General features: G+C 41.6%; 1 protein-coding gene across 1 annotated transcript in view; it reads right to left on the reverse strand.

The window, feature by feature from the left end:
• The window catches only part of LOC108976057, a 170,579-nt gene that overhangs the window by 104,961 nt on the left and 49,934 nt on the right, over positions 1-15,684 (reverse strand). Inside the window, exon 8 of the mRNA XM_018944968.1 lies at positions 14,965-15,108. Within this exon, the coding sequence (XP_018800513.1) occupies positions 14,965-15,108 (144 nt within the window). The remainder of the gene's footprint in view (positions 1-14,964; positions 15,109-15,684) is intronic.

A 15,684-nucleotide genomic window follows, 5' to 3' on the forward strand; every position in this document is an offset into this window, starting at 1 on the left:
TCTGCCCTGCCCTCTGTAACAAGATAGTCTTGGGAGAGGCTAGGCGCAAGCGAACCTACTTTCTCCTACAATGCTGGATCCAGATTATAAATCAGAACAGCAACAATATGAAAATATTAAAGGAGTCTGGCTCTCTGGAGAGACAGGCGAAAATAGCGTAATTGTTCAGGATACAGAATATTATTTTAAGGTTGAGTCATCATGGCAAGAAAAACACTACCATAGTCCCCGTTTGCATATTCTAGGAGACAGCATAACCTCACTGAATGCCACTCCTCATATGGAAATCATTTGGAAACGCTTGATTGAAGTGTTCTTTAAAGCATGAAGATTTTTCGAATAAATAAACGGAAGCGGAATGGCCTATAAGATTGTTAGGAGCAGAAAATTATACAAAAAACAACTCTTCGCTAATTCATTAGGATACGGCTTATCGAAATAGTCTTTACAATGCTGACCTGACAACCTCTTAAACATAAGTTTGTGTTTCTGAAAGGTCTATATTACAAGGTGTTATGTTGTGCAGAGGCTATAGTTGAAGACTACCGTAAAAAACTATGTATAACAAAAAAGTTTGCTCTGAATTCTAGCAGCTTTGATAAATAAAATATTTCGAGGTATTCTTTATAGGATTCCTAGCTTCAGTGTTGGCTACCGTAGCTATTAACTTTATTAAAAAGTACAAATCATTTGAATTCCTATTGAGAGGCAATAAAGATTAAAGAATAGACATACATACCTATATACCATGCCAAAAACATTATCCTTATGTCAACTGCCATGGCACTCACACAAATGAACACCACAAATTGCACTTGGAATTGTCATATCGAAAGCACGAATCAGCGATTGGAAAATTGCATTCGATATGAGCAAAGGCAAACGAACAAACGAATTTTACGATGACAGAAAGGAGCAGACGTTAACGTCATGGGCTCCTTCAGCGACATCAAAAGCGAAGCACCGTGCGGATGATGGGTGACTCCGTAAGCGATAACGACGCCGACAAACCGACGAGCCGGCATTGATGGCATTTCCTTGGATGGGGCGGTGTGCTTGAGCAAATACGAAGTGAACTGCTACGGCATGAAGACAAGGAGACATGGCAGCACGGAGGTCGGTCGGCTTTGCTGAGTTCGCGTGGGTGTTTCAGTGTGTGTGCTGCTTCCGAGGCAATGAGAAATTGCCCGACTACGCGTCATTGATGCTGTAGTAATTGTGGCGGCATAAAAGTGCAGTGTAATGTCGTGCAAAGTGAACAAATTGAGTGAAATTCTGTTGGATGGTGCGCGCCATACGGCACTTACAAGCGCCAGCTTCCCTCATCTGCCCTATATTTTAGGTCATCTACATAAATACATATGTACAATTGTCAAGCACAGAGCATGGCTTACAGTCGGTCGTCAAACAATTTAAATGCCTGTTTGCATGTATGTGTATGTGTGTGTATGTGCGTCCGTGATTCTACGGCGTCGCCGAGTTCAAGCTCGGCGGATCATAAAAGGCAACGCAAGTGCTAATCAAGGTTTTATGACTTGACTTTTTATTGACGCCGAAAACATGACAATGACATACAAGCCATCGAACAAACACACGCGCATAGCTGCCGCGCATTGCTGTTGGTGTCGCCAAATGTCAACAAAGTAGCGTCAATATTTGCAGTTTATCGGAAAGGAAAGATAAAAGGGCGACTTGAATTGCTGCATGTTTTATTCAAAGTAATATCGAGTCTTAAGTGGTTTCTTCTGCAATGCGTTGAATTCTGCGCATATCTATATATGGGTGTACGAGTATAACAGTATGTAGGTGTGGTTGAAGCGAATGTAAAGGCGCACGAATTTGTTTAATAAACATTAATGCAATTCAATTCGTTTGCATTATTAAGCGAGGATTTTACGAGCCGAACATTTGCTGCTGTTAAATAAATACATATGTATTACTGTGTTGCATAACTGATACCGCATAATTCTGAGTAATTGCTCGTGTGGTGTAAAAATGTTCATAAAATATAATATGTCAAGAAGATTGAGTAGAAATACAAATATAATGAATTATATTGAATATATCAAATAATGGCTGTGATGGTCACGTGCACAGTTAGTACATCGGTTCTATGCAAATATAAATATATTGGTCAAAAGACCATCATGTATTGATGTGTAAAGTGTAAAGAGTGGGTAACATCGATTCCTGATCTCTTCAAAGAAGTGGCGCTCTTCCTCTTTCTTTGCTTCCATCGACACTGAATCGAAAACATTCAAAACTGGAGTATTATTATTTCAATCCGGAGAACATGACTTAGCCAGCACGGCGGCTGCGCTCTCTTGATTCGCTAAACTATGTCCACTTCGGTGTACATATCGTACAGCTCTTTGCTATATCACCTGCGGTACCCACCGTTGCCAAATCTTTGTCTCGAACATTCATAAAGCCCACTCATCAGAAGACGGCATTGTCTTTGCTTCCGCACTATATAATAGAACGAGATTGATGAGGGACTTGTAGACTTTGGTCTATGTTTGTACTCAGTCCAAAGTAGTACCTGTTGGCAAGAGTGATTCTCCTTCGGATTGCAAGGCTGACATTGTTGATGCTGGTTCCAAGATAGACGAAATTATCTAGCACTTCAAAGTTATGACTGCCAACAGTAACGTGCGGGCTAAGTCGCGAATGCGTTGACTGTTGGTTTGATAAAGGACGATATTTCTAATATATACACTGCCAAATCCAGTTGTTGAGGTCAATGACAACAATATTATCGGCGTATGCCAGCAGCTGTACAATATTATAGAAGATCGTGACTTCTCTATTTCGCTCTGTAGCTCATATTATTTTCTCCAGCAATAGATAGATGACGTCATATTATAGGGAATTATCTGAAATATCCACTTCCACTTTCTTTTTCTTCAGGTGGGTGATTGCTATTCGAATCTCATCAGAGTTGGCAATGGAACGTTCGCTTTACCGTCATCGTTTGGGGAATCGGGTTCACTATCTTCAAATGTTACACTTTCATTGCCATTCAGGAGGCTGAAGAAGTGTTCCCTCATAGCTTCAGTATGCTCTGAGCATCAGTTACAAGATCATTACTTTGGGCTCTATAAGATTATACTCCGGTCTTCCGTTTCTTTAGTTACCGCATCTTTTCGTAGAAATGTCGGGCACTAGCTCTGTCGGCAAGCTCTTCGTACTCTCGCATTTCGGCCTGTTTCTTTGTTTGTCTGCATATATGTCTCACATCCCTCTTCAACTCTCGGTGTCCTTCGAAACCCGTTCGTGTTTTGGCCGATCGCAACTTTGCAAGGTAGACTTTATGCTTTCTCTCCCCTGAAGCATGAAATTCCTCATTATACCAGCTGCTCTTTCGACCTTTCGAAAAGTAAAAAGCTTCGTTTGCTGTTGTTCGTAAGCTGCTTGAAATGCTGTCCCATATCGAAAGTATATTCGTTACAATAAGGTGGTTCGAGTCAATGGAACCATTCTGGAGTGAACACACCTCAATGATACTGCCACGACATGCATTTATAACAACATGATCAATCTGGTTCCGAAGTTTTCAATCCGCAGACAGCCAAGTAGCTTGATGAATTTTCTAGTGCTGGAATACTACATCCAATCATATTTTCGGCCCCTGCGAAGTCGATTAGGCACAATCTTGGTGAGGTTTCACCAGGCTTTCATAGGCTGAATTTAGTGACCGTTGCACACCCTGGCGTTAAAATCTCCCAGCACAATTTTTACATCTCACAGTACTGAAAAAGGCATCTTTGGTTATAACGTCCTTCTCTTCGGTAGAGGCACGGGCTCAAATCAGTGTTGTGTTGAAGAATTTTGCGACGTTACGGATTGTGGCTAGACGATTATCCACCGGAATGAATGCTCGACGACGTAGTTTTTTTACCACCAGGAATTACATACGGAATTTGCGTTCCACTGTAGTAAATACCACAAAGACTCCTCTTGTAACGTACTTGTAACGTCCTTCGCATTTCTTGGACGGCGGTGATGTCAGCCTTTACTTTTGCGATGATATCAATCAGCAATCAATCGGCACCTTTCCAATTTAGCGGCCGTGTATGTCCCTAAATCATAGTCCGTATTATGTTGTCAGTTGTGTTCATTAAAAGTGGGGAATTGATCCGAGGCGTTTACCTTTTTCATTCGGAGTGGTTTTTACTTGGTGGATTTCAAACCAGCGCACGATTTCGTTAGGCGAGTTGTATATAGTTTTATTTATATTTATATAGCGAACTGTTTGTTTCAAGATCAGCCGCAGCTGAGTTTCTGGTAAACAGTCGCTGCAATTAGACTTAAGCAAATCCTTAAACCGAATATGTCGGAGTGGAAGCTTCCTATTATAAACTATAAAAAAGTTGAAAATTATTTCAGAACGTTATTAGCGAGACAACTTTCCGAATTAATAGGTCATAACATAACCTTCTTAAGTAATTTATCTATCTTGTACTTGAAATGAAAGTTTAATATTTCTATTAAACACCCTTGTTTCCGCCATCGAGAATCATCAACATCTATTACCTTGCTACCCACCTCTGGCATTAAAGCACGATTACCGATTTCACTGTTGCTCAATAATTATGCGGCGCCCCTTGTACTTACCCCCCTACGCCCCTTACACTTACATACTATACATACTTTTAATGTCCTTTGAATTATTTGCGCGACATACTTGAAACGCTTACAGACGCAGGTGGTCTGTTTGTCGTGCAAAGCGACGGAGGGAGCGGGTCAAATAGTGCCGCAGACATCGAGAACGTACACATGCCACCAGCCACCAGCATTCAGTATTTGCGCCAAAGTGTTTATCAGAGCAAATAATTTAATTTGATTTAATGTATATCGGCGAGACGTCATGTGAAGCTTTCAGCCGCGCGGCAACACATACACACACGTACAACCTCGATAATGTGTGTGGACAAATATGAGCGAGGCGCTGGGGGAGCAAACACCAAAGTTATGAATATAGTGGATATCCACATGCTTGCGTATGTGTGTGTGTGTGCGCTTACAAATGCAAACTATGCAATGTGTACTGACGACAAATAGAACCAACGGTATTATTCTGCTCCACTTATGGCTTTCAGCCGCCACTACTCGCTGCTCGCGGGCGAAGAACGAGGGGCGAACCCTGCTGCACTTTTGGCCAAACCAAAGCAAAGGCGATGAAAGCAAAAGTCAAAATGCTATGCAGCAAGAGCTGGTTAGGTGGTCGCTGCGACCGCGGGGTCCACGGCATCCACGGGGTCACAGTAGAATGGTGACGTACGAAAATGGCAACCAATTTGATTTGCAATGTGGTCGGTGTTGGCTTGCGCTTTGTGTGAATGCCAGTGTGCAAGTGTGTGGGTGTGTGTGTGTGTATGTGTGTGACCACCAATTCTGACTTCCACCGACAGTCGCTATGCCAATTCGTGGCATAAATAATGCCAAATGCCAAATAACCAGCAAAGGAAGCGGTGTGGCTAGGGCAGCTAAAGCAGAAGAAGAGACGTTGAGAGGTGTGGCTGCAGCAGTTGTAATCTAAAATTCGTTGCCACTCTTGTAAGTGTTGGTGTGTACACACGAACCGCTTCGTCGCTTGGCTGGCATCCGCCCTCATGTATTGGCATTGGTTCGCTTTCAGTATTTGTGTTGCAGTGATATTTTCCATTTTCATTGGAAATGGCTGTCGAACCACTTACATCATAACTCTCTGCTTGTGTGTTGGTATCTGCCGGGAGTTCGAGCTGGTGGCCAGCACAAGCCATTCAACTATTCGTACATAATTGATTAGTTTTGTGAAAGCTGCTGCCAGTGCTGATGTTGAATGCTCATTGTTGTTGGGAAATTTTGGCAGCTCCTTTTTATGGCACCAACAACTGGAATGAAAGCGCATAGCGCTTCTGTATATGTGAGCACGTACGTATGTGTGTGTTTGCTTGCGCTGCCAACGAAAATGCATTCAATGATTTAATTGCAATTTGCTAATTAATATATTGATGGCTCAGCGTACGTAATGCAGTCGATGCCACTCTAATTGCTCCATTTTACTTTTGTTTGGCTTTTCCGATGAGATTTGGGTGGTTGTATGGGAACTCGATGCAAACAAATAATAAAGCAATGAGGAGCATTGATTTCGAACTTGAGATTAGATTTTGACAGTAAGACTTTGGCAAAAATCCGATAAATGGGGCGAGAGATTCTCTTTCCGGGACGATGCACTCGATTGACGGGAGAACCCCAAACCTCCGTGAAGGCAGTAACCTTCACATGCGACTCATTTTCTGTTTACCCAGCGACTCCTTTCAGTTTTTAAACCAAGAAATATCCTACAGGTCAATAACTTTTCAACATGGAGGATGGGATAGCATTTTTGTACTAGGTTAGGTAAGGTAAATAGGCTGATTACTCGTAAGGCCATGAATAGTTCCACTTCACCTGCCCGTTGTAGCTAGAACCCAGTACTCTCAGGTATGCTTCAAAAAGACTGTTCGATAGCGATAAAACGTCTAGAACCTATCACAAACAAAGATGCTTTCAGCTTAGTTTGGTGTTCACTGTCAGCGGCTCTCTATCAACTCCAGCTTCCGACTTTCTGACTATTGCAGTGTCTTCCAGGTCGCGGTTGTAGACATTAAGTTGGTAGTAGATTTAAGGTTCCGGACACAGCAACCTCCTTCAAAGAAATAATCATCCAGTCAAACACCAGAGCGACGATACCTGCCTTGAACACATTAACAGTCCGTTAAGGGCTGGTCAAAGAGTGCCTAACCTCGCTAGGTCGAGTATCTTTGCGATAAGACTGGTATGGATGGACCACAGCGGAATCGCAGGAAACTCTAAGGTAATGAGCTGGAAAGAAATGGCACCCCGAACCGCTATTAGAATGAGAGCAGTTCGGTGCTCCTGTATCTTCTTTTATTCTACTACTAGATAGTTGGGCTTCGCGGAAGCTCGGCAGCACTGGGTTACCATCGGTACATGCGCTGTCGCAAAAGTCTTTTGACCCTAGATCGATCGCAAGAGATCTAGTGATCTGTTTGCCTTCAGTAAGACCTTGTTCTGGGGATACTAAAGGGCCATTGCCGTATTGGCGCCCACGCAGTAAGGCTGCAAAAGCTGTATAGAAGAATATGAAGTGGAAAAAGCTCAACACTTTCTTCTAGACTGTCCCGCGTTTAGGAGGTCAAGACTTAAAAGCTTGATAGTTAACAGGTAGTTAGTGTGAAAAACTATAATTTACACATCAATTTTTTTTATGTAAAATGCTTCATTACTTTGCGTACAAAATTTTTCAAAGAAGTTAGCATGATAATATTATTGCCAGTATAACAATTTATTGAACCTAATTGCGCTAAAAATGGTCACCTTAGAAATGAAATGTTAACAAAATAATGGAATTATGTGCTCTAAGTCACGGCAGTTTATAACCTGTGAGCTTTACGTTGCTTTCCTTCTCTTTCAACTAATTCTGCAATAATCATCTTACTTACGCTAAATGAAGGTATGACCCTCCATTATGCATTACGCTGTTTAAAGCAGTAATTTATACGATTTGAAGCCCGCCATTTTTGGTAATTGTGCATTGTGCGTAGTTCTAGATATATGGGCCACTTCCCTATTACTTACTTATATACCATAAATTTCTCTGCCGTAACATAACACAGCAACGGCATTCAGCGTGCCGCATCTCTGAGGCAAGCATACAACTCGCCATTCTGGCCAGCAGTTAAGTGCGCACAGATGAACACTGCACCAGCACCGACTAGCGCCGAGCACCGCCTGTCATTACTGTCATTGGCGGGCGTTGCATGTTCTATGCAATTTGTCGTCATCGTCTTTGCCGGCGCGCTAAGTGCACATAAGCGACGCACATTTAAGATGCGCGTACGCCGAAGTGCCAGCTCTAACTACCGTTAGTCATCGTGGCACTTGTAATGCCGTACGGCATGTTTGCTTTGTTGCTGGACTGTGTATGCTGTTGCAGCAGCAAAACTATTTACGCTTTTAAAATTTGGCTGCCACATTGCGTTAGATTAAGGAAAATGGAAGCGGCGTAACAGCTTCAGCAAGGGTGCCAGCTTCTCTAAACTGCAGCACTTAAAACGATTTTTAGCAGTTTTATGTATTTTGTGTGCGTATGTGTGTGTGTGTGTTCGGCGATTGCGAATACTTCAGCTTTCTTCAACTTTTTTCACTCCTGATTTTAGTGAAGTTTTACGCGCCTTTTTCTTTGCTTTGTAAAGTTGCTTTCGCTTTGGTTTTGATGTTGTGACATGTGTGCGGCTCTGTGCTTCGTCTCCAGTTCTTTGCGCCAGTGTGTTGCTGGAGATAACGTGTTGCTTACAATTGCAGTATCAACGTGTATATAAGAAGTGTGGTACGTTGTGTCAGTTTCTTTTTCGCTTGAGACATTTCTTCTGTTCTCTGTAACACTTTGCAGCTTTTGAGGCGCTAAAGCGCTAAAGCGCTGATTTGCGTAATTTTACGTTTAAAAAAGTTTTTACTACTCAGTGCTTTTCGTGCGAAGATAATGTTCTCGTGCAGACACCTATACACCTATACATTTATATTTGCAAATGGGTTAAGATTTACATATAATGTGGGTATTAGGGTGAGCCAAAAATTAATATATAGAATTCATGGCTTCTAATAATGCGAATATTAGAACTTAGATAGAAAAATCCACTGAGGTTGAAAGTTTAACACTTTTCTTATACGAACTTTGCTCCAATTCCAACATACTCCCCACATCTGGCCCCCAGCGACTGTTTCCGGTCCTCAGCTCTCAAAATAATGCTTGCTGGGAGGAATTTTCGTCGAAAGAAGAAATGATCGCCTAAAACTGAGGCGTATTTTGAAGCAATTAAAAAATCGTTCCCAAAATTGGTATCGGAAAGTTGGAGGATCACTATAATCCGTGTATTACCCTTGAAGGGAACTATGTTGATAAAAAAAAAAAACGATTTATGTTAAAAAAATGTGTTTTATAATGTAGGCCTTGGACTTTTTAAGTAAATGACATGTTACGAAATAGCTCCTCAGTTTTTGAGATATTGATCTGAAATTTTGCTTCAGTTCTTTTTTCACCATGTAACTTTGAAGGCAAAGCCTTTACAGCTCTCTCTCAAGGACTTCCTTAAGTACCTTGGGGTAATCTTGGTGAGCAAACTGCTGTGGAAGCACATTGTAGAAGAAAGAGTGAGGAAAGCTAGCAATGCTTTATAAGTATGCAGGTAGATGCTCGGCACTACCTGGTGGCATGGAGGACAGGCCTCCAGAGCCAATGAAAAGGGTTCAGTGGCTCACTGCGCTGCGCGAAAAGGCAGCTTTTAGAACAACTCCAACGGCGGTTCCTGAACTGGCATTAAACCTACCACCTACAGACCTCTTCACTGAAAACTGCACAGCAAAATTGGTTGCAGGAGAGTTTACACGTAGGACCTTCAAGCAAAACTTTCTGACTACATGACCCCACTTTTCAACTGGGAAAGAGATTCAATAGTAAATGGATGGCTGGCGTAAAGGTATGTCAGCCACGTGCAACTCTCTAAACATCTATACTGATGGCTCGCTTATGGGCCAGAAGTGTTTTGGGATGCAGGGCAGCAGTGGAAAGTGTTACCAGAGGAATGCAACTTCATTTATACTCCGAGCCAGGTGACGAAAGGCATCGAAGGTAATGAAATAGTATGCAAAATTCCTATTGGCACTTGATAAAAGAGATTGTAGGAGTATGATGGGAATACTAACTGGTCACTGCCTGGTGGCCAGTAAGGGCCGCAGAATGGGCCTGACAGATCGAGAAGACTGCAGAAAATGTGTAGAGCAGGACATCAGGGAAGCAATAAAGCATCTTTTAGGCACTTGTCTGCATTGGCAAGACTACGCTGTGTTCATCTGGGGTCGCCACGGTATGATACGCTGGTGTAGGTATACATATGTAGTGAGGTCGCAGAGTCTGTTAAAATTCGCGTCAAGCGTAGTATATATGTATGTAATTGAGGTTTCCAAAACCTGTTTAATCTACTCAATCGGCTCGTTAAAATCAAACTTATATACAATTAAATATTTAAAAGATTCCTACAAATCAACTGATACTTCAATATTGCGCAATAATTATATGAAATGAAAAATTTACACATGAAAGTTAAAAAAAAAAAAAATCCAAATGTACTTAGTGAACACCCATTTTACACTACAACATTGTGTTGCATGCTGCAGATATGTTTCGTTGGTTAGTTGAAGCGTGTAAAAATGTATGCTGTTATGTCAGGATGACTGTCTAGCTGTCAGACTGGCACACTAATAGACTGCGTGTTCGACTATGGTGGCAAGGTGACAGCCACTGGCGCTCCGGCTTTTAAGTTTTCTTGCTGTTTAATACGTTTACTTAATTCTTTCACGATGCAGCCCTCGCCAATATTTTGCCAGTAGCTAACAGTTTGGATAGCAAGTATGTTGTTGTAAATGATACATACACAAAGCTGGTGTGTATGTTGCTATAGGGTACAGTGGCTACAAATGTATACTCAGTGGGAAGTGTGTGCTCGGCGAGTATGCTCTTGATGTAAGTTGTGGCAAAGTCGATGGCAGCGCTCTGGGCAACACACACAATTCTACATGCTTACTGCTTTCCAAATAAATGTTGTGTTTGTTGTTGTAAACCCTTTAAGTGCATTCTCTTGGCTTATGCGTGTGTGTGTCTAGTGGATATTTAAATTCTACAATTTGTATGTGTTTAAATTGAAGCGGAAATGTTATTAACTTGGAAATGAATTGTTCTTCGTATGCAAAATGTGCAGTATCAATAATATTTTAAACTCAGGTGCAAATTCTTCGCTGAACTCATTTTAACATAATTGTTTTAATTAATTGTTGCGAAGCCAGTTTAATAAATTTGACTTCAGCAGCTCAGTTAATAAAACTGATACTATTTTAATTAAGCAAATTTAATTTTCATTCAATTGAAATTAAATATTTGCGATGAAAATTGTAGGATATTCTAACTTTGTTTAGTAAAAACTGAAGAGATTTTTTGAGTGGCATATACAGCGGACATTGTCATTTTAATACAAGTAAGGTGTCTCTCCATGGACTACAAGTGAACTAGTTAGCGTCTACCAACTATACACCTCTTCACTGAAAGGCGCATATCAAAATCAGGGGCGCGACTACTATTTGCAGAAAAATTTATTATTATATAGAACCATCGGGTATAGTTCGGTAGGTAATGGTGGTTTGGCAAACATTGCAAAATATGGCTTGGTAACAGTGCGCCTTGTTGTAGTTGAGAAGTATTTCTGTAGCTAGGGTCTGACAGCCTTCAAATTGGCAGTTCTACTAGGGATGGGGGTACAATAAGGACTGGATCAATGTGTCATGCAACCCATGGTGAGGATCAACGTGGCTAAGAAGCCTTAAACAGCTTATAAATCGACGAGAGTTAATGGATACCTATTGGTTTCCGTAATAAGATAGCCTTAATGGCGCAGTGGGAGCTATGTGCAATCTTACCTACTTTCCCCACACTCGTGGGTTGAAAATATACGAATCAAATAAAGAAAAAAGAATTGAAGAAGTCTGGCTCTTCTGTAAAACTGCCGAAGAGAACCAATTCTACCGAGAAGAGGGCAGTGTAACGAGCTCGAAAATAGCGAGCACAAGGATAAAAGCGAAGTTTAGTTTAGGTGCAAGGATTGGCACCAGCACAGCAGTTGAAGTTAAGGCTTCACGAAGACTAAAACAAATTAAAACCTTTGCTGCTAGTAGTAAGTCTTCCAGGGTATAACCTATACTTAAGGTCGATGACCACGCGAAAGAATGGTATGCGGGAATGTGCCGAGCTGCCTATCTGAGGTAGCGGGCAGATCAAAATGATAGCATTGCTAGCGAGAGATCGGTCCAGCTTTATAAGGCCATGGCTTTAAGAGTAGATCTCGAAGCCAAACTGGCAGCGATCGACAATAAAGATATCTCATCGAGGCCAAGGTGAGGAGTCTAGATCTCGGGCACACTATCACAAACAGTCCAGATAAAGTGGCTTAATTGTAGTCTATAATCCAAATTTGTCAATTGAGTGGTGGAGATTCATTAAGGCTTTCGAGAACACCGTAGCAGCATCTAGTGTGGACTAGGACATTCAGAATGCAGATCCTGCTGTTACTAACAGAGTGATATAAAAAAAACTGCTAGCAAAAAATTACTGATTATTATCAAACATCGGCAAATGACATGAGTGAAGTCGAAGCAGATCCATGTAATTCTCGAGTGATGCAGAAAGCATTGAGCAAAGTGCGTGTTCTTCGGGGTCGTAGACAAACTAAATTATATGTATATGGCTCTCGCTGCTTGTAGATATTTAAATATAAAAATGTCGTAAATATAACTGAGTCTTGAAGGTGTCGGTCTCTAACGCATTTATCAAACAGGTAAAGGTGGTATGGTTGGAATATGTGCTGCACATGCCTTCATTAAAGATCAAAAGGAATGACATAAGAACTCTAGTAGGAGGAGTGCTAACAGGTCATTGTCTAATGCGAACAGCATGCAAAACCTACTGTAGGAGCTGTTAGGAGGGAGAATAAGGGGCGAGTATAAAATATTTTATATGTTAATGAAAACTTTGTATAGGAGAAGAACTGCAACCAGCGGTCAAAGGTTTCTTGATGATATTTCGGGCAACGCACTTTGTTTGTTATTGAGGACTTCATCAGCCGCACAGGGTGGTTCAGAAAAGACATAATAGAGTGAGGGGATTTTAGTCGGGGTTGCTGCACAATGCGCATTCTAAAGGCCTAGGCGAATTGTCAGACATCCATTGTACCTACATACCTCTTCTAAGATATCTGATATCTTAAGATCTCCAAAAAAAATCTCTACTCTACTTTGAGGTTATGCTTAAGGATTCAACAAACGGAGACTTACCGCTGCACCTTTATAAAGAAAGACTGAAATACGCTGGTAATGTTGATTTGAATATATCGCCAATTCATTCGATAATGAGAACAGGAATTTAAAGACTAGCAGATAACAAAATGCTGTAGAAGCATATCTTATGATAGGTTATGCGCACCTGCCGCCAAAACAGTTGAAAATTTAAAAATATAATTATAGTTTCATCTTGTCAAAACATAATTTTCCTCGGATTATACTTAATATCTATAAACTCGGTAGAGCATTCAGCTCATAACAATTTTCACAGACTCTTTCTCCAACACGACAACAATTAGCCATTAAGGCAATGCCTACAGTGAGACGCAATGCAAATGGTTTTGTCACACATTTCCATAATAAAAGCCTAATCCTTAATGTGTCTGCATTTTCCGCAGCTTAAAATGGAATGGCAAAAGGAAATAACAAAGAGCTGGCGCCCATTGTAGCAATGATTATCTACAATGGACCATGACTAAAAGCGACCTGCGAAGCTTGTACCAATTTGCGTGTGAAATCCCCCGAGAAACAGTTTGTGTATGGCTGTTGACATGTTAAGCGAAAGCCGCTTGGTTAATACAAACACATAGCCACAAGCTAGTGCGCGTGTGTGTGGCACTTTTATATAAGTAAACAAGATGGCGTTGAAAAGCCAGCGCCGCTACGTGGAAGCGTACTTAATGCATGGCAAATTATTATTTCAACAATTTCACACGTACTTTCTATTAAAATATAATCCGCCCGTTAAGTAGGCAACGCACACACACATTTAACTTTTCGCGTGAGTGGCGATATGCGTTGCGTATACGCACTGTTGACGCTAAGGGCGCCAGCAAGGAAATTGCCGGCAACGCTGCACAAACGGTATTTATTAATGTCTGACGCGGTCACTGCGCCTATGTGTGGCGTAAAGCGGTATTTTATGACGGCGGCAGTGCGTGCCTTTGCAGCAAATCTCAGGTTACAACAACTTAAGTGCTTTGGGCTTATGCGACGCGTTGGCTTTCACGCAGCGCGAGTTGCGCGCGGTAAATACATATATTGAGTGGGCCAAAATGTAAATAAATATTTGTTTCTGTTTGCATGTGTATGTGTGGGTGTGTTTTTGAGGTACCCTACTTTTCACTTTGTTTTTGTTTTACTACCTGCCTTGCTTGATATATTTATTTGCCATGAATAATAGGTTAGCGCGTCGGTGAGCGCTGTCGCAGCTTTACCAGCGAAGGCCGCGCGCTCACCTTGTGGCAGCACGGCGCGCAGTTCGAGGTTGTTATAAAATAATTTAACTGCTGTGTACTTTGTGAAATTTAATTACGCACGTACGCATAACCAAGCCATCGGGGGCAAAATGCAGGGCAGTGGCACACTACTCAAATTCCGAAATAATGCTTTTCCGTTAGGTAACAAGCGCAGCCAACTAAGCGCGCGGCTATGCGGTAATGAAATTCGTTCTAATTTAAATAGATACGCCGAAAATGTTGTGCGGCCAACGCACTGACGCATACACAGCAACAGCGCGCGCGCTCTCCTCTGCCGCTTGCCGTGTTGGCATAAGCTACTGAGGCATTAATAAACATTTATGAACTCGTTCACGCAAAATATGCGATTTTTCACTGGGTGTGCTGTCGCGCACATAAATTTGGCGTAAGTGTTGCCAGCATGGCAAATTATGCATTTGAATTAGCGCTAATTTCCATTACGCACACTAAATGCACTGCCGGTCTCATTCGTTTAAGTGCGCGCATTTATCATGTCGGCTATATATACGGTTATATATTGGCTAGCTGCCTATAGCGTTGACCTTTTGCGCAGCTATCTATAACGGTATAGTTGTCACGTCGCTTTTGCATAAAATTTGCGCGAGTAAATTTGTTTCGTCGGAATTTTAAATACATATTTGTCGTTGTAATTTGTGTTGGTGGCACGTGCGCTTGGCTGTGTTGTTGCAGCATGGTGGCAATTAGTTAGCTTTGAACCGTTGCGCCGTTAGTTGCGCACTGGTTTTAGTAGTATTCTCAATGGTTATTTACTTACCGTTATTTTCAGTCTCGCTATGGGCGGCGACTCCAGTGACTCGAGTATTGCTGTGGCACTATTATAATTGCCCACAAGCAGGCAGTACTGCGCGACACCACTCCAGAGTTCCACCGTTTTACTGCGATCACGTATGCCGATACACTGTGAGAAAGTAGAGAAAGAGAGTTAAAAAAGTTGTTTGGTTAGTTGTTCTAATAAAATTTTAGTAGTTTTAGTAGTAAGTATATATATTTTATTGAAGCACTGAATGTCAGAACTAAAAATAATTTGACGAAAATCTTTCAAGACCCATTCCATTCAGCACTTTGAAAATTAATAATGAGATTTAAGCGTCTATTTCAAGATCCACTTTGCCTATATTAGGTTAGGTTAGATGGCAGATCAAAGATCACACGTGGACTACTACATCTAGTTTTCAAGCGCGGGTTAGTCAAGAAGGAAGTATTGTGTTGTTTCTACCTCATCTTCTTCCATACAGCTTCGGCAGATGACATCTGTCACGATTCCCAGTCCTACTGCGTGGACGCCAATCGCCAGCTATCTAGTAGTAGACAACAGGAGAGTATGGGAGTACCGACCTGTTCCCATTCTACCGATAGCGGTTTTTGGATGCCTTTTCTTGCTAGCTTATCAGTTTTACAGTTTCCTGCGATACCGCTGTGGCCTAGTTTCCCATACCAATCTTATCACAAAGACACTCGAACCTGTTGATAGCAA

The sequence above is a fragment of the Bactrocera latifrons genome, unplaced genomic scaffold (assembly GCF_001853355.1).
Source record: "Bactrocera latifrons isolate USDA-ARS-PBARC rearing strain unplaced genomic scaffold, ASM185335v1 scaffold_72, whole genome shotgun sequence".
Taxonomy (NCBI): Eukaryota; Metazoa; Arthropoda; class Insecta; order Diptera; family Tephritidae; genus Bactrocera; species Bactrocera latifrons.